At 37.5% G+C, this 26226-nt stretch overlaps 1 protein-coding gene across 3 annotated transcripts in view; it reads right to left on the reverse strand.

Moving 5' to 3' along the window:
* The window catches only part of FBXO38 (F-box protein 38), a 53132-nt gene extending 27308 nt beyond the window's left edge, over positions 1-25824 (reverse strand). For all 3 annotated transcript variants that reach the window (XM_069484392.1, XM_069484391.1, XM_069484390.1), the window contains exons 1-9: positions 25743-25824; positions 19336-19524; positions 14916-15049; positions 12029-12192; positions 11651-11816; positions 9169-9306; positions 5173-5310; positions 2859-2952; positions 1684-1814 (exon numbers count right to left, since the gene is read on the reverse strand). In XM_069484392.1, the coding sequence (XP_069340493.1) occupies positions 1684-1814; positions 2859-2952; positions 5173-5310; positions 9169-9306; positions 11651-11816; positions 12029-12192; positions 14916-15049; positions 19336-19463 (1093 nt within the window). In that variant the 5' untranslated portion in view covers positions 19464-19524; positions 25743-25824. The remainder of the gene's footprint in view (positions 1-1683; positions 1815-2858; positions 2953-5172; positions 5311-9168; positions 9307-11650; positions 11817-12028; positions 12193-14915; positions 15050-19335; positions 19525-25742) is intronic.
* Positions 25825-26226: the final 402 nt, after the last annotated feature.

Raw genomic sequence — 26226 nt, forward strand, 5'->3', positions numbered from 1 at the left:
CTATGAAACAACTTATGTTGAAAACTGTTTGAGTTAATGGTAGTCAAGAAGGTAAAGTTTTGTTTTTGTTTTTTGAGATAGGGTCTCACTATGTCACCCAGGCTACAGTGCAGTGGCATCATCATAGCTTACCGCACCCTCAAACTCCTGGGCTCAAGCAATCCTCCTGCCTCAGCCTCCCAATCACTGGGACTACAGGCGTATGCCACTACACCCAGCTATTTTTTCTATTTTTTGTGGAGACAGGGTCTCACCATGTTGCTCAGGCTGGTCTCAAACTCCTGGCCTAAAGCAATCTTCCTGCTTTGGCCTCCCAAAGTGCTAGGATTACAGGTGTGAGCCACCATGCCTGGCTATAAAGTGTTTTTATTCTATTGAAAATGTGTGGTGAGGAAAGAGAAACACTGTAAGGAAATAACTGGTTATAAAGAGAACTCTCCTGAAGACAATCCTTCAGTAGTCCTAAATGTGGCCATCCTGAAGATACAAAATTTTTCAAGTTATGAGATTTTGGGAAAAACACAAAATAAAATTACAGAAAAAACTCCAATTCCCAAACTAATAATTTTAAGTTACTATACAGATATTACAGAAGCACAGAAAATGTTAATAATCACATTCAAAACCAGAAAAGCTTGGTATCAAATACATTAATTTTACATAAAATCATTACATCAGTTGATTATTTTAAAGCTATTTTGGAGAAAAGCTGATCTTTCTCAAAGCTATATAGATTTAAAGTGATTCATGTATTAAACTGGCTAAGGAAGGATGATTTCTCTTTTAAAAATAATCCTTCACCTATATTAATGAGAACTGTGAACAATGAAAAGAAACACACAGCTATTATTGTAGCATATTTTAGAAATGAAAAACAGTCACTTTTTTGACCTGCACTGTGCTGATTAGAGGAATTCAGCCCTCTTGTGTTATTCTATAATGTATATTAGATTCAAAGGAAAAAGTATCATCTGATGTGCCAGAGTTCAAGAAAGATTTGTTGCAATTATATGGGGTAGAAATTAATTCTTGAAAAAGTAAAAACATGTTGGTCCTGGAAATTTTCTTCCATGTCTTATTAATGCCATATGGAAAAAAAGTTTGAGTAATGAATTGACATGCATTCAGACCCAAAGGAATGAACTCCCAATTGTAAATGCATTCTAGAAAATGCTGTGAACAAGCCTTCCAACAGCAATCATCATTAAATAATACTGACCATTATATGCTCACACTATCTGGAAAATCCAGAACCCCCAGCGGGCTTATTATGGAAATGAAGAGCATGGACAGGGAATGGGACCTCATCTGAGAGGACCATCAAAAGCTTCAAGAAGTGTGGCAGATCAAATTCAACAATGGAACCAAGGATGACATTCTGTGAAAAAAATGAAGCAGAATGGGAAAGAAACTTGGGCAGTAAAATGGAGACAATATCAAATGTAGATAAGGATCTTTTCTTGGTGTACTGTTAATCATTATATTTTCTATAATATGCTAACATCAGAGGCAATATGGAAAAAAATCATTGACATTAAAAGTTTCTTTTTCAAGAAGTAAGAGCACCTAAGATTTTAAGTTATCTGATATTCAGGAAAAATAAGGCACATTCCAATTCAAATTTCAGTTTGTCAAGTAAGTTTTCTACAGCAATTCTAGGAAATAAAATGGGATAAGTCTTACTCTGTAGCAAAAACTCATCTACATATCCCAGATGAAGGGTTTCAAATTGGGGAAACTCCAACTCTGCCATTTTTAGTGCAGAAAAGACACCATCTTTGGTTAGGGAAGGCTGGATTCGAACTTCATGTAACCTATGAGCAAAGAGATATAACATATCAGATTAAAATGAAAGCCATCAGAATCAAAGATTCTTCCTAATGTAAGGCTCTGAAAGAAGTTTGAGATTTTTTTAGTGTCACGGATGTCAATAACTTTTCCCCCTCCATTAAAAAATATCAGAGATATTTCCTTTAAAGGAATATTTGTAAAGCGTAGGCACATTTTAGGTAGTACACTAAAGCTATACATTAAATAATAATAAATTACACAGTAGGAACCATATATCATTTCAAGCGCTGTTCTAAACCTGATTTAGTCAAAGTGAGAATCTGCGTGTGGTGCTGGTATTTCTTTAACATTTTTCTTACACTAGTCGTTAATGGGCCATTTTAACAACAGTATAGTTCTATAGTAGGTAACAATACCCACTTAAACTTAGGAACACATTTTATCTTACTTATATTCTTAATCAATATTCTATTGATGGAAAGTAAGAGTTTTGTTTTTGAGTAAATTTTAAAAAATGGTTAATTTAAAGAAAATATAGAAATAGAAGTAGAGGCAAACCTCAGATATGCAGAAACAGTAAATGTGGCATAAAGTGATAAGAATACTTGGTTAAAAAATATAAAGATGTTACAAGGTCAGATTTTGGAAAAGCTGTTTTAAAATATTGATTTCTGAATAGCAAATATTATCAGCAACTAACTAAAACAATTCAGAAAATCATCCAGAGATTGAGACAATGATTCCTGAAAGGGGTACAGACACCAGAGCTTCAGTGCTGACTTCTGTTAGACTCTCATGCACTTCCAGATAGGCAACTGCTTTTCTCTGATGAGAGACCACACCCTTTCAGAGCTTGCCGGGTCTGAAGTGCAGTTCAACTGCTCATCAGTCACAACATTAGCCACTACGAGATACTCATCTGCTATTTAAACAACACCTTTGTATTTCAAATCTGAACAAGGAACGACTGAACTTCATATACACATACATTCCCCAAGTTTTTTGTAAAACAGGAAAAAAAATATATAATTATATGACAAAAGACACAATGTAAAGAGGAAACACACCTACGGGCAGCGGTGATGATGAGGTAACCAAGATCTACTTCAAGAGCATTTTTGCAAGCTCCCAAAACAATAGTGTGCAAATTTCTAAAACCACCTAATGGAGACAAGGAACAAAAATAAGCATTTCTTTTGACCACAGCACTTTCAGTAAAGCATTTATACACACAATAGATGATAATTATTTGTTTAAAAGTAAATCTGTTTTGTTTTTACATTTAAATATCTCAAGATGAAATATCACTGATAGTCATCTCCTAAAAAGAGATGAAAACAGACACCCATTCTGAAAACACACTCTGATGGCATCTGAAAACTACTCCAAAAGATTTAGACTGCTAAGTAAGGATTTTCAGAAAGCCAGCTTCTCGTGAAACAATTGTAAAGAAGGGATTCTGCTATTTTCTGGCCGGATTTTGAACCTCCGATATATCATATGGAACAAGACCAGTACTAATTTAACTTCAATTAATTTTTTTTCATGTTTTTGAAACTTGACATACAAAATGGACACAAATTATTAATGCATAGCTCAATGAATTTGCACAAAGGACTGATTTGTCTGTTTTGAATTTTTATAAATAAAATCACAAAGTATGTATATTTTTGTGTCTGGCTTCTTTCACTAAACATTTTATTTATGCCATTTATCCATATTGTTACATGTAGCTGTAGTTTGTTCCTTCTTACTGCATAATATTCTATTGTATGAATATGCCACATTTTAACATAGTAACTGCCATGTGAGCTGTATTTAACTCACGTTAGTTTTGAGCCCAGGGCCTCATGAAGCATATGTAACTTATACATATGGTTTTTCATCTTGGGAGCTGCGTGAACTATTTTTCAAGTTGCATATAACTCATGCACAGAAAACAATAAAAAATAACAAATTTCTCATTAAATTAGAAAGGACCGTTTTGTTTTCAAAGTTTTTATTCTATTTTCACAATAAAACACCGTGGCCCCAAGGAAAAAAATTTTTTTCTAGTGTGGTAGTCAATGTGTTAATTACCCAATCTATTGCTGGTGGGCATTTGTGTTGTTTCCACTTGGGGTCCATTAGGAACAGTGCTTCTGTGAACAATCTTGAATACATCTTTTGGTGAACATGTGTATACATTTCTGTTGGGTTTTAAGCCAGGAATGCAACTATTGTTATGTGTATAGTCAACTTTAGTAGATATGATACAACAGTATCTCAATTTATACTCTCAACAGGAACATAAGAAAGGCCCTGTTGCTCCACATTCTAGCCAGCATTATTGTTTAGCTTTTTCATACTAGGCATGCATAGGTTTAGTCATTTTAATGTTTGTGTATCACAGAGATTTTAATTTCCTTAATGATTAGTAAAATCTATCATTTTTTCATATGTTTACTAGTCATATGGATAGCCTCTTGTGTGAAGGCTTTTCTATGCAAGTCTTTTCCCATTTTTTTCTGTTGGGTTGCTTGTCCTTTCTTATTAATTTCAGGAATTCTTTATATTTTCTCAGTACAAATCGTTTATCTGATATCTGTATTGCAAACTGCTTCTCCCACTCTGTAGCTTGGCTTTTCCCTCTCTTAATCATGCCTTTTCATGAACAAAATATCTTAATTTTAATTTGGTCCAGTTTAACAATTTTTTAAGTTATGGAAAGTGCTTTTGGGTGTCCTGTTTAAGAAATCTTTGCCTACCCAAGATCAATAAGACATTCTCTTAATTCTCTTTTAAAAACTTCATTCTTTTATTTTGCACATTTGGATCGATGATCCATCTGGAATTAATTTTTGTGTGAGGTATGTTGACTCCTCGAGGGTCTTCCTTAAATACTCACTAGAGAAGGAAAGTCTCTGTTTCTCTTTTAGGAACTTTTATACAAACTTTTAGCTTTTGGCACCTTTCTCCAGGTCGTTTCTCCAGTGAATGGACCCACTGTGGCATTCTTTTCCCTTCTGACTTTTATCCTGTTAGCTATAGCCATAAAATAATGCTGTTGGTCTCCAGGGAGCTTGTTCCATCCCCCGACTCAATGTAATGAAGTTCACTTATACCAAACTTGATTAACTGACAAAATGTCTAAAAATAGTGTTTACTCTTCATTATATTTTAACAGTATTAATAACAATTTGTCTATTTGTTACCAATGGTACTTGATGATTTTTTAATTTAGATAGCCAGTTAGATTTAACTGTTAACTACCTATCTAGAGAAAAAGCACAAATTACAAGCATTTTCTTTTAAAAAGACTCGTAAGAGAAGCTAAATAAAACCTTAATAAATTTTTGAAATTGACTTTTAAGATATTTGGTAACTAAAGAAAATGAATACCTGATCTCCAGCTGTCTTCAACTACGTGTTGGATAAGACCTCCAAGGAAAGGAACTCGAACCATTTCTAAATGTTCCAAGTTTCGGGCAGAGGCTAAGCCTGTTACTAAAGGGACATATTTCAAGGAATTTGTGGGTCCTGGGAAAAAAAAAAAAAATCTTTACTAGAACAATGTAAATGCCTTAAAAATGAATTTTCAATTTAGTGACTAAAATGAATAATTTATAAATTCTGTGTCTTAAAATGACAGCTGAATTATTGGCTCTCTACAATCTGTAATTCTTACTACAAATGAAAGTTGGCCTGTTAACTATATACTTATTCAGCATAAGGATTTTTCAGTACCATTGGAGAGATATGTAGTACGTTTTACAAATTCTCTGAAGTCTCCATAGTTTTGAGCTCAGAATAACTAAGGGGAAAAAGCCAAGATGAAAGTTTGATCCTCCACTCAAGTAAACATCTCAATCATTTAAACATCTCTCTGGGACCAGTGTTGTAGAGACTATGGAAGATCATAAAAGATATGGTCCTGACTATCAAAAAGCCTTGTAATTGACATGGAGATAGAACATAAATAATTATAAGAGGATAAAAAGGTAGAATGCATCAAGTATAAAAATAAGATTTGTTACATTCCATAAATAAGAGAAAGAGAAGAGGAAGATAAGTTGGAAAAAGCAGAGCCTGAAGTATGTATATAAGTAAAGAGGAAGAAGGAAGAGTGTGTCTCAGGATAAGGAAACAATAACACAGCATTAAGGGAAGACACTGAGGTGAAAGCTGTATAGTTGTGTAGTCAACAGGCACTAAAGGAAGGTATATATTGGAACAGAGTCAGAATAAGGACAAGAATAAGGGGGGGTCCTGGTTATTATGAACCCCGATGCAAAGTAGTTCCTACTTGATGCTCTAGGGCTGCGGTCCCCAACCTTTCTGGCACCAGGTACCGGTTCCATGGAAGACAATTTTTCCATTTGGGGGCGGGGGGGGGGGATGGTTTCAGGATGATTCAAGCACATTACATTTATTGTGCACTTTATTTCTATTATTATTATTATTACACTGTAATATATAATGAAATAATTATACAACTCACCATAATGCAGAATCAGTGGGAGCCCTGAGCTTGTTTTCCTGCAACTAGACGGTCCCATCTGGAGTGATGGGAGACAGTGACAGCTGAAGTGTGTTGCTTATGTCCAGTCTACTCCGTAATTTCATTTTGGTTGCTGGCACTGCAGAAAACCCTGCTTCACAAAGATAGGATGTTGGAAATGGAAGCAGGCTTTTCAGTGCTTTTGTGGCAATCTCAGGATATTCCGCCTTGACTTTAATCCAGAACCTATGGAGATCTGAAGTTGTCTCAAACATACTTTTAAGGCCACCGTCATTTGCGATCTTGAGCAGTTGACCTCTTCTAGCACAGATAAAGTCGATTCATCTGGCTTATTCACCAATGGGTCACAGATCCACTCCTTCCCAGTTCAGGGATCTTTTGTGGTTGGGGAGTAATGCTCAAACTCTTTTGAAAGCTGAGATAGGTGATCATGCACCAGCTGGCTCTGGCTGAGTCTCTTTCAAAATCTCTGCTAATGTTTGAAACATGTCAAAAATCCCAATGTTCACTCATCACCCCAATAATTACAGCTTGGCTTTGAATGCAGCCACCACTTTATCTGCCGACTTGAACACAGTTGTCGTCCTCTCCTGAAGTGACAGATTGAGTTCACTGAGCAGGTTGAATATGTTATACAAGTAAGCAAGTTTTGCGACCCATTCTGTCTCATGTGCTGCCAGCAGTGACTGTTTTTCTAAAAGAAATCTCTGAAGTGCCTCTCATAACTCGAAAACCCTGGCCAGCGATCTACCTTTAGAAAGCCATCTCACTTCTGTGTGTAAGAGAAGATGTGTGTGTTCTGTGTCCATATCCTCACAGAGCTGTGCAAACAGACATGAGTTAAGGTACATGTACTTTAATGTGGTTGATAATTTTAATCACATCCCAAAGAACGTTGTTTAGTTCAGGTGACATTTTCCAGTTAGCCAGCATTTCTCTATGGATGACACAGTGTGTAGACTCACATTCAGAAGCGACCTCCTTGACCCGAGTAGTGAAACCAGAAAGCCGTCCAGTTACAGCAGCTGCTCCGTCTGTGCATATACTGACACACAATGACCAATTCAGTTTTCCTGATACGTAATCATTCAAAGACTTGGATGGTTCTGCAGCTGTGGTGTTGGTTGGCAACAAGAGTGCACATAACATATCCTCATGTACATCCTCCTGAAAAATACATTGTACAAAAACAAGCATTGTTGCCTTGTTGTCAACATCAGTAGACTCATCAACCTGGATTGCATACCACGGTGGCTCATTAATCCTCTCTAACAATTGTGCCTCAATATCCTCTGCTATTTCATCAATTCGTCTAGTTATGGTGCTAGCCAAAAGAGGAACAAGTGCCACCTTTTGAACTGCAGCCTCTCCTAAAAGTTCATGGCAAATGTCCTTAGCAGCAGGCAGGATCAACTCTTCACCAATAGTAAAGGGCTTCTGAGCTTTGGCAATGTGGTTAGCCCCTAGGAGTGATGCTCTCAGTGCAGACACATTTGATGAAGTGGTGGCCTTCAATAATTGCTTCTGTTCTTCGTGTTGATGTTTTTTTTTTTCTTCTGAAAAACTCCAAAGGCTTGTCTTTTAATGCAGGGCGCTTGGTCTCTATGTGGAGAAGCAGTTTTGGATTCGTTGGATAGCCGGTCACCACATATACAAAGTGGGCTTGGAGAATCACCTGTTGTAATGAACCTGTAATGTAAGTAGGAATCTTGGTATTTTCTTTTAAATGCAGCTTTCATTTTGTTGTAGAGTCTTCTGCTGTTTCATCATTGGGTCCTTCCCCCTTTCCAAAGAAGCTCAGCGATGTTTGCTTTTTACTCATTTTTGCTAGTGTTAGTTGTGGGCTTAACAAAACTGGCTGAGACAAGTGCACAGTGGGGAGAAAGAGGCCTGGATGGAAGTGGTAAATAAAATAATGGGTGGGCCATGTGTGGACTAAAATAAGTGTCGGATTCTGACTTAAAGCCTGCCACCAGATGCAGCTGTACAACTGAAGTACATAAACTCACATGCCACTAGAAAGCCTGCCACCCGATGTAGCTTAATTGTCACTTGCCGCTCACTGATAGGGTTCATATGGGTCTGCAAGCAATTGATTTATTATGGTCTCTGTGCAGTCAAACCTCTCTGCTAATGATAATCTGTACCTGCAGCAGCTCCCCAGCATTAGCATCACCTCAGCTCCACCTCAGATCATCTCAGGCATTAGAGTCTCAAAGAGCGCACGACCTAGACCCCTCACATGTGTGGTTTACAGTAGGGTTCTCACTCCTATGAGAGTCCAGCTGATTTGACAGGAGGTGGAGCTCAGGCAGTGATGTGAGCGATGCGGAGCGGCTGTACATACAGATGAAGCTTCATTTGTTCGCCTGCCACTCACTTCCTGTTGTGTGGCCTGGGTCCTAACAGGTCACAGACTGGTACTGGTCTGCAGCCCAGGAGTTGGGGACCGCAGCTCTAGGGCAATAGGGACACTTAAGGTTTCAGTTCAGAAGAATAATATCATAAAAACAATGTTTAAGGTAGATTAGATGAAACAACTATTTATATGTAGTATGATTAGGAGACCAGAGACAAACAAAGCTGACTGAAATCTAATAAAACAATCTTATGAAAAGTAAAAAGTATCTATAAAAAACACAGAGAGATATTCTGACTTATTTTTGTTGTTCTTTTTGTTTGTTTTGCTTTTTGCTAAGATCAAACACAAACCATATTTCTAATATCTTTAAAACAAAAGTACATTTATCTTCATAAGATAAGATATAAAACATAAATAGTAATAGTATAACATTTACAAATGTAGCTACAGAGTTTGCTTTAGGGTATTTTTAGAATTGCATATGTTTAATTCTACCACAGTTGTGTACCATTACCTGCACAGTTCCTCATGACGAAAGTTCTTAAGCTGATACAGAGAAAGTCTTTAAATGGTTGTGGTTTAGTGAGTCTTACCCACTTCATATAAAGGTGCCTTAGCATTGGGATACAAGGAATTTCAGGAACGTTCACCCCTAAAACACAAATACAAAAAAGGAACAAACAATAACATTATAGAAATACTCTATATTCTGTACGTAAGTTCAAGAGTTTATATTTCAAATTGACAATTTATCCTTCAAGGAGATTTTTATCATAACAAATTATATAATTAAAATCAACTAAGTGTAGCTTATTTAAAACTAACTTATTAATATAAAGAGCAATTTATGCAAACCATAAAAGCTTACTTTGTAAATTTTTTTTAGAAAAGGCATATGGGAAGATGGAATTTAAAAAGTATTTCTACATTTTACACATGTAAGCCTTTCTCATAATCTTACAACTTCTAGGATCCTTTGCCAAGAAGATATAAAGTGAAAATAGGTTACTAAAAGCAAAATTGTGAAGATGGACATGGAATACACAAATTTAAGACTGGACTACCAATACCCACTCCACCCCTAGTAGAAAAACTAAATTTCTCAGCACAAAGTCAGGATAGCTGGATGTCAATATTGTGGTTTCTAGAAGACATCCAGAGATAGAGCTTAAAAAGCTATTTCTACAGATACACGAATCACAATGATTAGTAAATATGTGACAGAAGCCAGCCAGCACGGTTCTGGGAAAGTGAGAAATCTGACAGTTATTTATTTCAGCATTTCAAATTGATCCAAGTATTTTATGCCTCTGATCCCTGAGTGGCACAGTACTAGGAATCATACTCACAGCAGACCAGTTCTAGAAGAAGGACAGTGGTGTAGAACGAGGGGGGAAAGTTTTCAGGAGATATGGAAGAAAGCAAGATAATTTGTAAATTCTAAATGGAAGAAAGCAGTTTGAGAAACTTGCCCAAGAAACTTGTCTAAACACTGTGGGCTTGAGAAAAGCTGAGGAAGGGACACAAGTTTATGAGAGAAATTCAGTGATTTCTCCTTGGATTTCTGATGGCATTTAACAAACCGTAACTGGCAAAATCAGTTCAATACAGCTTTTAAACTTGAGACAGTAGAAGCCCTTCTAGCAAGAGTAACCAGAGAAAGCAAAATTGGAGTACTTGAATGGCCAGTTCTTCAAAAGCTAAATTCTGTAGAATGTTCCTACTGTAACCTACAAGTATTACTACTTAACCTAGTACTCTCAAAGCAGCCTAGCTAAATTTAGCTTGAACTATGCACACACATTGTATGGCAACACTTGGGAAGGGAAGTAAAACTGGGGATGAGACCAAAAGAAGAAAAGCAGAAGTAAGGTACAGATTGAGATGCAATATGCAGAATTCACGAAGTTAAGTTTAGTGTCTACCATGAAGGTGGTTGTACTGATTGTACTGAATAGGAAACTCAAGGTAGCAAGGGTGAGACAGATCCAGCGAAGAAAGTATACCCTATGCTCAATCTACATTTTGCCCCAAATCCACTCTATAAACAAAGGATGCAATTATCCATTCCTTCAATCATGTTCATTAATTTACTACACACCTTTACCTTAAGAAGCATTTATATTTGCAATGAACTGTTAGGCATCATAGAAAATATAAAGCTAGAAAAACAGTCTTTGACCTTAATGAGTTTATATTATAAACTATAGATATTACAGAATACTTTTATTATCTAAAAATCCAATTTCAAAGATATCCAAGTTCCTAATTAAAGTCATTCTCTGATCCTCTATTTTTATAGAGATGGGGTCTTGCTATGCTGCCTACCCTGGTCTTGAACTACTGGCCTCAAGCGATCCTCCTGCCTCAGCCTCCCAAAGTGCTGGGATTGCAGGCATGAGCACTGTACCTGGCCAACTCCCTGATCTTATAAATGAAGGGTTGCTAGAGAGTTTTATTCTTCTTCCATAATTGTATGCGCCTTATTTAAGATCTACTTCTTATTCCTGCCATGCTGCATTCCCTTTACCACCTGACCCGGTTTCAGAAATTTTCAGTTCTTCAGACCACCTCCAATACCTGGAATAATGCTTGGAACACAGCATATACTCAATACGTATATGTTGAATAAAATATTAAATGACTATTAAAGGTCAGATTGTATTAACAGGGACCCCCAAAATTCCTTTAAGAAGTCTAAGCCAAACATAAATTGTATTTGAGAAAATATCTGCCCTTACTATTTATTTAGGTTGAAATTATTGGTATATAATTTCAAAAAATATTTAAATGGAGAATGCACACATATGAAGCAGTATATTTCCCCATGGGTCTTTAATAGGAAATCTGAGTTTTTAAACAAGTCTTACAAGCATTTCTTTTGCCACCGTCAATCAACAAAGCCATCTCCAAAATTCTCTTTATTCCCTTTCAATGAATATTCAGTTATACAGCATTTCAAGGAGTTCCAAGTGACCCAAGAAACATGTACTCACCAACTAAATGTAAAGTTTGAATTTTGGCTCCTATAGGAATTTTCAGTTTATTTTCAGGAGGAATTGGAAATGCTCCATTACGATTACGAAATTTCCCCAAAATATGAACATGTGGCATATATGTCCAAATGGATTCTACCAACTCCAAATGAGAAGTTTCAACACCCTAGAAAATAATGCCAAAGCAAGCATAAGAAAGGTTTTAAATTTAGCATATAAAACTTCTATTTCTGTACCATAAGATGCTAAGTATACAATGGAACTTAAAGCAAAAGTTTGTTATGGATGAAATTTGTATGAGTAAACATGTTCTGTCATTCTTTGGCCTATTATTTCTTCAACAAGTTGATGCCAAAATGTCCAACCAGGTGCACTCACCACTAAGTTTGGGCATGCCTGCAAAGCTTCTAGGACTCCTGGAATGCTAAAAGCCTCATGGCCCCTTACTCTTCGCCTCTCAAGATATCGAGGATGAAGGCCATATAGCTGTTCGACATCTGGCATCTTCTTCAATAGTGTTAGAAAACTGGAATCTGTGAAGCCTGAGAAGTTCAAAAGTATTTAGAGCCAGAATCTTTCTGTTCATGAACATTTACTAGGCACTTGTAATTTTTATCAAAAGTTAAAAAAAGAAAGAATTTCCTTTTTAAATTTTCATAAGGCTAACACTATAGCTGAACAAACAGTTACAACAGAAAATGTATTCTTTTAGTAACAGAGGAAATGTGTCAGAAACTCCACTTATTCTGAGTTAATACTTTATAACTGAGGTTTTTAATTCATAAGTGACTTTTTGTTGTTGCTTTTAAGGCACAGAAATATTCAGCAAAAAACACACTTTTAACCCAGATGACTTGGACCTACTTGATTTGGTGGATGGAGAGGGACCATCCACCTGATCATCACCACCCTTCTCCTCTCCCAAAGGTGCTTTCTGGCCTATAAAAGTTCCAGGGCTCCGTAGAACACTAACTAAAAATATAAATAAAATGTAGTCCTCATCTTCAGGAAGCTCACAGTTCCAATCTAATTTGCATCTCAAACTAGGTTCTCTTATTCTATCCATTTCCTAATAATTACTCTGCCCTGGTATTTATTGCTCCCTTGCCATTTTAGACAATTAATTCTTTTGGAAAAAACAAACACAAGTTAGCTAAGAGAACAAGAGTGATCCAAACTGAGGGGATGCTGAGTTGGACAGGAAGCTGTCTTCCTGGGAGGCCAGTTGTGCTACATAGTAGGAACCAACAAGATGGAAACTGAGAGAGAGGTTACTTCCACAGCAGGAGCTGTTAGCTATATAAGCAGGGAGACAAGTCTCATACAGATGATATGTTATCTATTACAGGGGCTTTTTATTTTTAATGGAAGCTGTCAGAAAGCCAACTGCCAGATCACTAATGACAAATTAAAATATTAACTGTTCAGAATAAAAATAAAGCCCCAAAGGACTGAATCTTACTTAAGTTTTCATATAGGACTAGCCCAGATATGTTAACTTTAGAATCACAAAAATGAAGAGTAAGAAGGGACCCTGGGGATTACTTGGTCTCTGTAATTATAATAATAGTTCTTAATACTCTCTTGTATGGTAACCTTTACTGAATGAGACATTCAGTGTGCTAACCATTTTACATGTTTTCTCATTTATTCTCACAACCAAAGTCAAAAAGGTTATCACCCATTTACAAATGTAAAAAATGAAGTTAAAAGAGTTTAAGAGCTACTAAGTGGTAGTGCTGGAATTCAAAAACAAGTCTGACCACTGCCAACGTCCATACTCTTGTCATATATTACATATTGCCTCTCACCAAAGAAATAAGGAAATTCTATTAATACCTTATTTATAGAGAGGGTGTGACAACCCAAAGAGATCACATATGTAAACCATAAAATACCATTATATAGCATTATGTTATAATTATAGTATCATATATAGTATATATAATTATAGTAACGATCAGAGTTTAAACTCCAGGGTGGGATAAAATTGCATCACATGGGAGCTCTGCCATCCTGCCTCTTTATGAAGTGCATTAATTCCATCTCCAGGATTCCTGCTGGTCTAACCTCTACTGAAGAAAATCTAATAAAGGAATAAGACAACCATTTTCACACTACCCTAATTTTTTTCTTATCTGTATAAATGTTCAATCTCTGGAATAAGATAAATACTTTCCCCCTAGAATGGCTTTTTAAAAAGTATCTGACGACAACTGTGGTTTGCCTCCCACAAAGCTAAGCTCTAGCCTCAGATCTTTGCAATGTTCTTCACAAGAAAGTATATACTGATAACGACTCTGGACAACTGACAGAGTTATCAGTTGACTGATGATCCTTGAAAGGGTGCAGCACTGCAAACTGCACAGTATTCCAGTATTCCAGAGGTTGTCTGCTCAGTTCTACAGAACAGAACAAGACAACTATCTCCTCAGCCCTTTACTTCTACTAAGGCTTTTTTTTTATGTCCCCCTGAGCCCCACGATATTTTCAAATGCAGACATCACAGAAAAAGGGTGATGTTAAAAGATTTGAAATTGCTAAACAATAGTAACTAATTAATGGATTCGTCTTAACTGAAAAGAAGCCTCGATTGGCCTTTCATTTTAATTTTTCCCTTTTAGGAATGCTTTGCTTAGCTAAAGTCATCAACTTTCTTTTTAGATGGTCTCTTCAACTGAGCACAATCTCTTGTGGTTAAGCTGTTAACTCTGAGTTCTTCACCTGCAAGGCCAGTGCCTTATTTGAGAATCTTTAAGACTTAATATAGACCTTTGAAAAGTGGTGAAACTAAAGAAGTGAAAGTTCCAGAAGTGCAATTTCTGTGGCCTATTAGAACAGTTTTACAAAAATAAGTGTTCATTTAACTAGAGGGTGCAGTTAAGGTGTACAGGAAAACTATGATGGAAAACGTTATCATTTACCAGAAAACCTGCATCATAGACTAATGGACACACTGTCTAACATGATACACATATACTTAGTTACTCAAAGGCTCAGTAAGTGTTCTCCAATCATATCTGTGTGAAACAGGTTGATATAGTTTCTTAAGTAGTAGGAAATCAAAACAGCAGGCCATTAGAAGAGTAAAACCTCAGGCAAAATGCATTTTGCCAACTCGTAAAGCCAACATAAATAATCCGGATAAAATCCCACCTCCTTGCACACAAGGTGACTTAGATTGCCTTTCTCAAGACAACAAATGTTTTAGGGGATCATTATTATTACTCTCCAGTAGGGCTCGACGATACCTAAATCCACTTACCACTTGGCATGTATTCCCACCACCGCCCTGCACAGAGATCCACAACCCTCACGACTCTCAGATACAGGGTCACTGCTTCCTTTAGCTTTCGGGAGAGACATTCCATACACATGATATCCTGCAGAGGGAGGTACCTTTGTGAGAGAAAGAAACTCATATTTATCAAGTGGGTAAGTACTTCCTCTCATCAATAAGTCATTTTTTTCTTCCCTCCATTCTCCTACCCCTCAAAATGAAATAAAAATCTTAACATTCACAGGCGTTTTAAGGTTAACATGCATAATAGTTTTTTACTAAAAACCAGTAAGTTAGCAAATACTCAGGTATTCAAATAACACATTGAGCTTCCTCCATATGGCATTTGATAAAAGCTGCTTTTCTTCTTAAGAGTTTTAATATAGACAAAGAAAATCTAAAAACAAAGAAAGAAAAGAAAGAAGAAAAAAAAAGCTCAGTGCATTTCAAGGTATGATGATAAGGGAAACTGAGAAAGAAAGATCGGAGAGAACTAATTAATGCGAACATGGACAATGTTATTTCCTATCTTTCACAGAATCCATTCCTATAGTGATTCTGCTCTTTCAACCCACCCCACCACCCAGAAACTACTATTTTCTCCATTAACAAATATGTATACTAACTTTATAGGATACAATTTCTTTTCCTAGATCTTTTACCTTTAAGGTCACACACTCTGATAAAAGTACTGCATAAGTATTAAGTGAGGATATCACATCTGAATAACAATTTCCTCTTTTCTAATCTTCTTTAATATCTTTTCCTTCCTGAAACTTTTCAATTAACCCCTAATCTTGTTCTGTTTCTAATAACACCCATATATATTTTGAAAGATCAGAAAATCTCATCTCTCTTTCTCTTACCACTCCTCCACACACACCTAGATTAAATTTGACCAAAAAAAAGCGCTACCCTTCATTGAGCCTGCATTGTGTCACAAACACTGTACTATACTCACTGCTTCACAACAACCTTAAAAGGTAAGTAGCTGGTTTCTCTGTTGGCAACACAGCCCTTTCCCAGTCCTTTTTCCTTCCCTCTCTGCCCTGCTGTGCTCCCTAGCCCACTGGCTAATGGTTGGTTGAATGTGGCCAATGGGAGGCACCGTTGGAGGGCTAGAGGTGGCAATGCTGCCTTTCTGTTACTGCTAGTCCCCTGATGAATTCTTCAGTATCACTTACTGGTTCCCTTAACCCTAGATGGGGACTATTTGCCTCTGTAAATAGTCCCTGCATTAAGCTATCTTTTAATTCCAGCTAAGTGTATCTTCTGTCATCTGCTGGAATCCTCACTGATATACTAAATGCCATTATTATTCCATTTTACAAGTCATAAAATTAGCTCAGAAAAGTTACACCTGCAAACAGTAATATGGCTAGGTAAGAGGGAGGAATGGCAGGAATGTCAAGACACTTTGGTCGGACACTAACACAAACAGCTAACACTTAAATTTTTGCTAATTCTAAAAGAAAAGTCCACATATGCTTGCTGACTATTAATATTTCTCTGTTCCCTTTTATTCTATCTCTGGACCCTCTTCCTTCCCCTTTAAAACTATTTAGATAAAGAGAATAAAATCAAATGAAACTTTCTACAAAAAAAGCATCACCACTAGCCATAACTTAATTTATAGTCTCTATAATTTAGAAATAATAAATAAGTTTCAGGAACTACATAATTATACATTTTATAAACAATGAAAAATAATGAATTTGTTTTTGAAATCAAGTTTGCTATTATAATTTTTTTTTCTAAATCATTGTTATCCAAAGTATTTGTCTGGGTTAATATTATATTCCCTCCCTTTAAATATAAACAGATTGGTAATCACAAAATCAAGACTCTTTTACATCATATTTGCACTTAAAAGAAATGTATTTTTTCTTTAAACATATATAGTCAAAGAGCTGGAGTTCAAAAGGCAGATCACATATTTCACATTTTAGAAAAGACATAGTTAGCACAGCAGGTGTAGCAAAGTTAGGTTTCTCTTAAGGAAGGAAATAGTTTTTCTTGTTTCATGAAAGCACACTAAGTAGTTACTACAGCACTACAACATGAGTCCTCAAATCAAAACTTTAAAAGGCTAAAAATAAAACAAAACTTAATCTGTTTATTTTTAGAATAAACATCTCATACAGAGTTCAAGAACTCAGCTTAGTTCATGATTCTTCTTACCTTCTGCCAATTGCTGTAAGAGGGTAACATTCTACTTGATTTCACCTCTTCCATTTGAATATTGTTTGAACTGCAAAATGTTAACTGATCTACTTTCAATTTAAAATATCATCCAATTTCTTCATAATACATGCCAGCATTATCCAACCACCATTTAACACTTATCCCTGGAAGCAATTTATCTATGCTTTCTTCTAGAATTTTTTTTATTTTCCTACACATGAGAGGCTGCTTTACCTTCTAGAATTTTAATGGCTTTATTATTTAATTCATTGATCCACTTCAAATTTAGTTGTAAGAAATGACAGATAAGAATGACACTTTTATGTTGATAATTGTGACATCATCACCAAATAATCCACCCAACTCTTCCTTATTCATACAAATATAACTTTATCATAAATCAGATCCCCACATGTATTTGAAGGCAGCCTATGTTGTCTGTCGTACCCAACTGATATGGATGCTTTGGATATCTGGCCCCTCCAAATCTCATGTTAAAATGTGATCCCCAGTGTTGGAGGTGAGGCCTGGTGGGAGGTGTTTGGGTCATGGGGGCAGACCCCCCCACGAATGGCCTGGTGCCAGGCTTCTTTGAACAATGAGCTCTGGCAATGTGAACTCCCATGCCTCCTCCCTCTCTTGCTCCTTCTCTCACCATGTGACACACCTGCTCCTTTCACCTTCCACCTTGTTTGGAAGCTCCCTGAAGCCCTCATCAGAAGCAGATGCTAGTACTACACTTCTCATACAGTCTGCAGAACTGTGAGCAAATAAACCTATTTTCTTTATAAATTATCCAGTCTTAGGTATTCTTTTACAGCAGCGCAAAATAGACTAACACACAAACTGTCTGGCTGTCTTCTCCAGAACCAAATGTTAGGAATATATTTGAACATCTTGGTAGGGCTAGACTCTTTTTTCTGAAAAATTCTGGTTATTCTGGCAGACTTTTCTTCTGCCAGATGAACATTGCTATCATTTTTTATGTTAAAAAAACTCCTAATATTTTAATTGAACTGTCTATTCCCAGACAGAGCCAAATTAACAAAAACTACACTGTGTCACAGAATAACAAACTACAGAAGATAAAGACTAATACAAATTTATATTAGCAAGCAAAAATAAAGTGCTTATGGTCCCCTAAAATAACTCTGCTTAACTATTTTAAAACTTCATAATCTGCAAATATTCAATAATTTATAAAACTTCAAAACATTTCTAAGAACTTCATATGTGGAAATTTTTCCTAGGTAAATAATCTCATAGAAAATCCAGATGCTTGAAAGGTTATTGCAACTGTACTTGCAGGAAAGAGAAAAAGTGGAAAAAATCTAGATGTCAGACAAGGGAAATAGCAAATATGATGTCACATACACATTCGATGGAATAGTAAGCAGCGACTAAAATGATAATTATGAAGACAATGTAGCAATATGAAAAAAAGCAAAACACAATAATAACCATTAAAGCTTACCAAGCATTTATACTATGTAGTGTGCTAAGTGCTTTTATGCATTATCTCACTAAATCCTAATGTCACCTCTATATTTATTCCAACTCAGGTCTCTAACTCCAGAGACAAAGTATGATAGAATTTGTTTATTGGAATGGTATAAACAAAGACAATGACTGAAAGAAGAGAGCAGTGGAAACTTGAATAACAGTTTTCTTTCTTTCTTTTTTTTCAATTGTTGTTATAATGCAGTTTGGGTAAAAATATAATTTTTAAAAGAGCTTTTTTGCTTTAAAATGTGTGCACCACATAGCAATGATGGGTATTATTTCACAAAACTTTTGTTTCACTCACTTACCTATATGTGCACATTGAGCAACATGTGTTTCTCACTGTGGGTTGTACAGAGAGTCAGAAACACTGCTTTATATTTTACATACAAGGCATTGTCATCATGTGATAAGAAAAGTCAACAAATCTATCAGCCAATAAAAATTCCAAGAAGCCCAGCTATCCAATAGAACTTTCTGTGACAAAAGAAATATTTTCTACCTGTACTCTGTGCTATACTATACAGTAGCCACCAGCCACACATGGCTACTAAGCACTTGAAAGGTAGCTAGTACAACTGATAAGCTGAATTTTAATTTTATCTAATTTAAACTTAAATGCAACATGTAGCTAGTGACTACCATATTAGACAGCACAGCTCCAGGGTTTGGTCTTATACATTGCAGGTAGGTGAAAGTCAACCAAACAAAATCTTACCTAAAAATATGGCAAAGTACTTCATGTGAAAGTTGATTCATATAGTCCTTTGTTTCATCTGATATTGTTTCCTCTGGGATTTCATTATTCATAAGACAGGTTTTAACACTTTTCTTTCGTGGCCCCATTGCCGTGTAGTCTCCAGTATTCAAGAGCAAATTTCTCCTCGTTTATTTGAGTTTAAAGCACCTGAAAAGCAAGCAGAGAATACAGTAGACTAAAAAAAAAAAAAAAAGATTCCCAACTCTCCCTCCTACCTGTCCTGACTCTGACCTTTATTTCCTCTGTCTATCAGAAATCTTTGCCTAATTATCCTTAACATCATTCAAAGCTATTATGTCCAAACTGAACTCCCTCCATACCACAAAGCCCTCTCTCCCAAAACAGATACACACAGATACATACACATACACACCCTTGTTTTCTCTAACGTGGTTTACTAAATTCCTAAATTAGACACCTTGAAACCATCCTAAATATATCCTGGTCACTCACTTCTCACAACTACTTGATTAGCTGTTCTTATTAATTTTATCACAATAGTGTTCCTGTACCCACCCTCCTGGCTTTCAGGACTCTCAACCCTCATCTAGATTTTTAACAGTACCAAAAAGCCTAAATTAGCAGGACCAACAAAATTTTGGGTAAAACTATACTCTTATTTCCCACATCATACCAGGAATTGAAGAATTGGTCTTGTAGCTACCTACTTGGCAGCGACTACCCTACCCTAAGCCTTTAGAGGGAGGGGACTTGTGAAGATGAACACTGGGGGTAAAGGATAAGCTCTCTATCCTACATCTAGGTGGTGAGTTCAGGACCTACAGCCAGAGGAAATCCACCAGTCCTTTCAAGTACAAGTGTCTCTGAGAATGTTCAGGAGATAAAAGGCTTCCTCAATAAACACCATGCAATCCATGCAAAGTCCCAAGTGCTGATGGTGTCTCTTTTGGATGTGCACCCTCTTCTTACTTGTTTTTCTTTTTGGTGGGAGGAAGAACAAAAGCAAGTGAGAATAGAAAAATATGATGACTGGCTTTCTTTGTCTTGCTCTCTTCCCACTTCTATCTCTAATATATCACCATTGGCCACTGGCATGGCTTTCACTTGAGAAACTCAACAAGATAAAGAAGATCCAAAGCAGCAGCAGGTTAAAAGAGAAAGAGGAAAGGAAGGAAAGTTCAGTTGTCAGTAGAGAAAGAGATGAATTGAAGGGGGCCTAGCAGAAAAGTCATGGAGGATGAGGGAGAGGTGAGTACAGGCACAACTCAATTTATCCTGCTTTGCTTTAATGTGCTTCATAGTTATTTCCTTTTTTAAAACAAATTGCAAGTTTTTAGCAACCCTGCATTGAGCAAGTCTACTGGCGCCATTTTTTCAAACACGTGCTCACTTCATGTCTGTGTGACATTTTGGTAATTCTTGCAATATTTCAAACTTTTTCATTATTATTATTGTTTTATGATAATCTGTGATCTTTAATATTATTACTGTAATTGTTTGGGGGGCACCACAAGCCACACCCATATAAGACAACAAACATAATGCAAACGTAAGGCATGTTGAAACTCAAGATAGGTCAAAAGCTTGTCCTCTTCCATCAGTTAGCCAAGCTGCAAATGTAAAGAAAGTTCTTAAAAAAATTAAAGGTGCTACGCCAGTGAACACACAAATGATAAGAAAGCAAAACAGCCTTATTGCTGGTATGGAGAAGGTTTTAGTGGTCTAGATAGATGTTCAAACCAGCCACAACATTCCCTTTAAGCCAAAGCCTAATCCAGAGCAAGGCCCTCTCTTAATTCTGTGAAGGTTGAGAGAGGTGAGAAAGCTATGAAGAGCTGGAAGCTAGCAGAGGTTGGTTCATGAGGTTTAAGAAGTCATCACCATTAACATAAAAGTGCAAAGTGAAGTAGCAAGTGGTGATGGAGAAGCTCCAAGACATCCAGAAGATCTAGCTAAGATAACTGATGAAGGAAGCTACACTAAACAACAAATTTTGAATCTGTAGAAGAAACAGCTTTATATTGGAAGAGAATGCTATATAGGACTAGCTAAAGAGAATAAGTCAATGCCTGGCTTCAAAGGAGCTTCTCTTGTTAGGGGCCAATGTAGCTGCTGATTTCAAGGTAAAGCCAATGCTCACTTACCATTCTGAAAATTCTAGGGCCCTTAAGAATTATGCTAAATCTACACTGTCTGTGTTCTATACATGAAAGAAAGCCTAGGTGATAGCACATCTGTTTAAGCTTACTTTTGAGATCTGCTCAGAAAATAGATTCCATTCAAAATACTACTGCTCATTGATGACGTATCTAGTCACTCAAAAGCTCCGATGGAGATGTAAAAGGAGACTAATGTTTTCATGTCTGCTAACATAACATACATTCTGCAGCCCCCAGATCAAGGAGAAATTTTGACTTTCAAGTCTTATTTAAGAAATAGATTTCATAAAGCTATAGTTGCCATGGACAGTGATTGTTTTGAAGGATATGGGCAAAGTAAATTGAAAACCTTCTGGAAAGGATTCACCATTCTAGATGCCATTAAGGACATTCTTGAGTCATGGGAAAAGGACAAAATATTAACATTAACAAGAACGCGGAAGAAGGTGAGTTCAACCCTCATGTATCGCTCTGAGGGGTTCGAGACATCAGTGGAGGAAGTCACTGCAGATAAATGTAAATGACAAGAGAATTAGAAGTGGAGCATGAAGATGTGACTGAATTGCTGTCATCTCATCATAAAACTTGAACAGATGAGGAGTTGCTTCTTATGGATGAGGAAAGAAAGTGGTTTCTTGAGATGGAATCGACTCCTGGTGAAGATGCTGTGAACATTGTTAAAATGACAACAAAGGATTTAGAATACTACATAAACTTAGTTGACAAAGCAGCAGCAAGGCTTGAGGACTGACTTCAATTTTGAAAGAAGTTTTACTGTGGTAAAATGCTATGAAACACCATCGCATGCTACGAAGAAATTTTCTGTGAAGGAAGATTCAATCAATCAATGCAGCAAACTTTATTGTTGTCTTATTTTAATTAAATGCCACAGCCACCCCAACCTTCAGCAACTACCCCCTTTCCTGATCAGTCAGCAGCCATAAAGAACGAGGCAAGACCTTACACCAGCAAAAGATTACGACTCACGGAAGGCTAAGGTGATCATCAGCATTTCTTAGCAATAAAGTATTTTTAAATTAAGGTATGTATGTTGGTTTTAATGCTACTACGTACTTTAATAGACTATAGTATAGTGTAAATATAACTTTTATATGCATCAGGAAACCAAAAAGTTCATGATTCACTTTATGGCGGTGGGCTGGAACAGAACCTGCAATATCTGAGGTATGCCTGCATAAATAACAGGTGAGTATAATATGTAAAGACTCTATTTTGTACCACCAGGTGTTACTTCTAGGCTTAGCAAGTTCTGGACACTCAGACTCTGAACCGCAAAGAGATGTCATTCTGACAGAATTATAAAATCCCAATAAAAGTTGAAGGGGTCCTGAGAGACTACTTTTGTCACACAGTTCTCAATTTTTTGTGGGTCACAAACCCATCTGAGAATATGATGAAAGCAGCACATCCTCTACCCAGATTCAGGCAAGCAGAATTATTATACATATACAATTTCAGGGGGTTCATTCACAGACACAGCAAAGCTCATCCAGAGATCCCTATCCAAGACTAGTTTCTGAAATTTCCAGATGGACAAGTAGAACCAACAAAGATAAGCTGGTAAGTCACTTGCCCAAGGTCATACAGTGTTCAAAGCTCAGGCTGGGCTTCAGACTTCTCAAACTACATTACACACCTTATCATCAAGTCAGTCCTCTGCCACTGTGGCGGTCTTCCTGTATTCCAGAGTTATGCCCCAAAGCTTGGAAATGGGCTTCTGGATGCTCTGACAGAAATGCTTCTGACCACACCCTCCTTCACAAATTAGGGTTTGTAGTCCATCTAATTTAGGTTCCTACATAGTGTAGCCTAGAGTCACCTTAGGTATCCTAGTCATTCTGCCTGTTTAGCAGACTGTAGCCATAGGAAGTATCACTTTTGTCCTGGTATCCCAAGCACATTCTTAAACCTCAGCTGTTTGTGAGTATTCTTTTAAGCCACGGTTCTTCAAAAACACAATTTCTCTAAGTGCTCTTCTCCTTTCCTGCCAATTCAAATCTCCTTCCCATCCCAAACAAAACTATACCCTCCCCTACTAAGTCACTTAGGTTGTTCCCAAATTACCCCTATCTTTTAACTCTTAATGCTCAAAGCTATCTCCACCTCTTACAGGAGCACCAACATTTTGCAGTTTGTAAAATCAAGTTCTTCTTTTAATCCTCTATTTCCATCATAAAGGTTTTAACATTGATGGTTCCTAATTCTGATAATTGCTGATACCTATAAAAATCTTACCTCCATGTCTTTATTCTCTAAATCTGTCACAACTAAAAATCTTCCTATACGTGTTCTATCTTGTCAACATCCTCCTTCATCCTTGACTTATTCTAATTACTCCTTTCCTCAGATCACACCAGGCTTTCTGGAGCACAGAATGTCTCTTGTTAGCATACTTCATAGGCAGAGATTAACTTATCTTGCAACTGATCAGAAGGTTAGGGACCCCTTCTTTTATAAAATTTTCATAATTCTGAATCAATTTCTCATTCTCTATCTAATGACAAATGACGATTTTCTGGAAAAGCTCCTTCTTTCCTCGACTACTATTATCTAGTCACCCATCCATCCCCTCACTCATTTATTTACTATCTTATAAGCACTAGATGGTGACAAAGTCTTTCTCACCATGAATCTTATAGTCTCAGAGTGGAGATAGATTCTAGCACCTGGTTCTTACCATCTCAGTCATTTCGATTCAACACGAATAGTTTGAAAACAGGAATAGTGCTGAAAAAGGCTTACATATGGGCCAGTTCAACCACTCATTTTACACATTAGGGAAGTGAGGCCCAGAGAGGTGAGCTGGCTAGCCCAAAGTCACAGAGGCAGAGTGCACCAGTGCTGAGGCAACAATCCAGGTCTTCAACTCCAGTTCAAGATCAATTTTATTTTACCATACCACTTTACCTTACTGAAATCTAGTTATTCTTTTTTCTCCTATAGTATGCATTAATAGACTATGTGTGTACTTCCAGGCACAAAATCATTTAAACAACGAGGTACACAAATGTCTATATTCTGCACCCAAAAAGGGCATTAGAATGAGAAATTTTAAAGAGGAGTCTTACAGAACATCTAAACCAATAATTCTAAAAATGAAAGTTAAAAATGACAAGCAGACTTTTTTTCAATCTATGACCACATAATATGTACCTTTCGCACCACACCTTCTTCATCCCCCCAGAAAATTATGCCCTTATAGAGCCATTATTTTATTCTTCACTTGTGCTGGGGAGATGGGAAAGGGGACTAACAACCAGTGACATAATTCAACACCCTCCTTCGACAGATGAGAAATCTCAAGTCTAGAGAGAGAAAGGGACTTGTGCAAAGTGAACCATCAAGTTAACAGTAGCTTTAAGTCAAAAACTAAGGTCTCATATTTTCCTCTTTGGAGTGATTTACAGTGCTGGTTTAAGTTTATAAAACAAAGTTTTCTGGAAAGAGCTTCCCACTGCACGGGAAACTTCCTAAGTGCCCAGCTGCCCTTGGCCAGCTTGGTGTCTGGAAAGAAACAGGGTTGTCATCTCTTATCAGTCAAATCCTGGTTATGCATGGTGCAGGGAAGACATGCTTTTCAGGTCTGTCTCTAAGAAAAGACTCCACAAAAGGGGTGTTGAGAATCTGATTTCCGTGGCTAGCAGGGGGCGTCAAAGGCATCATGTCACAGATAAACTGCAGCACAAAGAGGATAATGGACAGGGGCAAGGTCATATAGTGACTCGGTGGAGAAGGTAAAACTAGAACTCGGGGTTCCTGATCCCCAGACGTGGCACCCTTTCAAAGACATGTTCATTGCTTCCTGCTCGGAGACATCCCCTCAGTACGCTGACGACAGGCCATCTTCAATTTACTGGCCTAAATACCGATTTAACATTGACATCGTGGAATTCGTGAAGCCCGGAGGGGGAGTCCCAGAAATTGTCCAGGCCGAACCCCCCATTTTGTTGAGGAAATCGAGGCCAAGAGAAGGTTCCTTAAGGCCGGAATTTTAGGCCGGGCTCAGACAAGGCGTCAAACCCGCAAGCAAGGCCTAGAAAGCCAGGAACCATAAATTCAAGCCCTGCTCTCCCGGGAGGTCTAGGCCCGAAGAGAGCCGGAGACCGAGAGCCTAAGCGGTCGGGAGCCCTGTAACCCCCATCCAGCCGCCTCCGCCCCGCCTCACACAACCGTGGCTCGGCCGCCCGCCTCCCGGTCCCCCGGCCCGCTCTACAGTAGCCTCACCTACGCCGGCCGTCTGTTATTGTGGTTGAGAGGGAGGGAGAACGCTACAGACACTTCCCGCGGCCCCCACCGCCGAGGCGCTTCCGCTTCCGCCGCCGCTCGGGCATTTCCGGAGTGTGGTCATCCGGGCTGGGCCCGCACCGCCGTGTCCATATTGGGTGTGTAGCGCAGCGTACAGGCGCAGCAGCCATGGTAAGTGTGGCATTTCTGAAGGCTTGGGGCTGTCCTTCACGTGACACTTACGAGCCATTACCGAAGCTCTGAGAGTCTGATACGCGGGAGCCGGTGTGTTTGCTCTACAGTTCTGCTGATGCTCTGTGATCTTGGGTAAGCCTTTGGACCTCACCTTTGTCATTTGAAAAATAGGTTCCGGTAGAGGTTTTACGAGAATCATTCAACTAAAAAACAGAGAACTGATTTTTTTTTTTTTTTTTTTTTTTTTTTGCAGGAGGAGCAGTCAAATTAAACATATTACATATTGTTA

The sequence above is a fragment of the Eulemur rufifrons genome, chromosome 10, assembly GCF_041146395.1.
Source record: "Eulemur rufifrons isolate Redbay chromosome 10, OSU_ERuf_1, whole genome shotgun sequence".
In the NCBI taxonomy this organism is placed as follows: domain Eukaryota; kingdom Metazoa; phylum Chordata; class Mammalia; order Primates; family Lemuridae; genus Eulemur; species Eulemur rufifrons.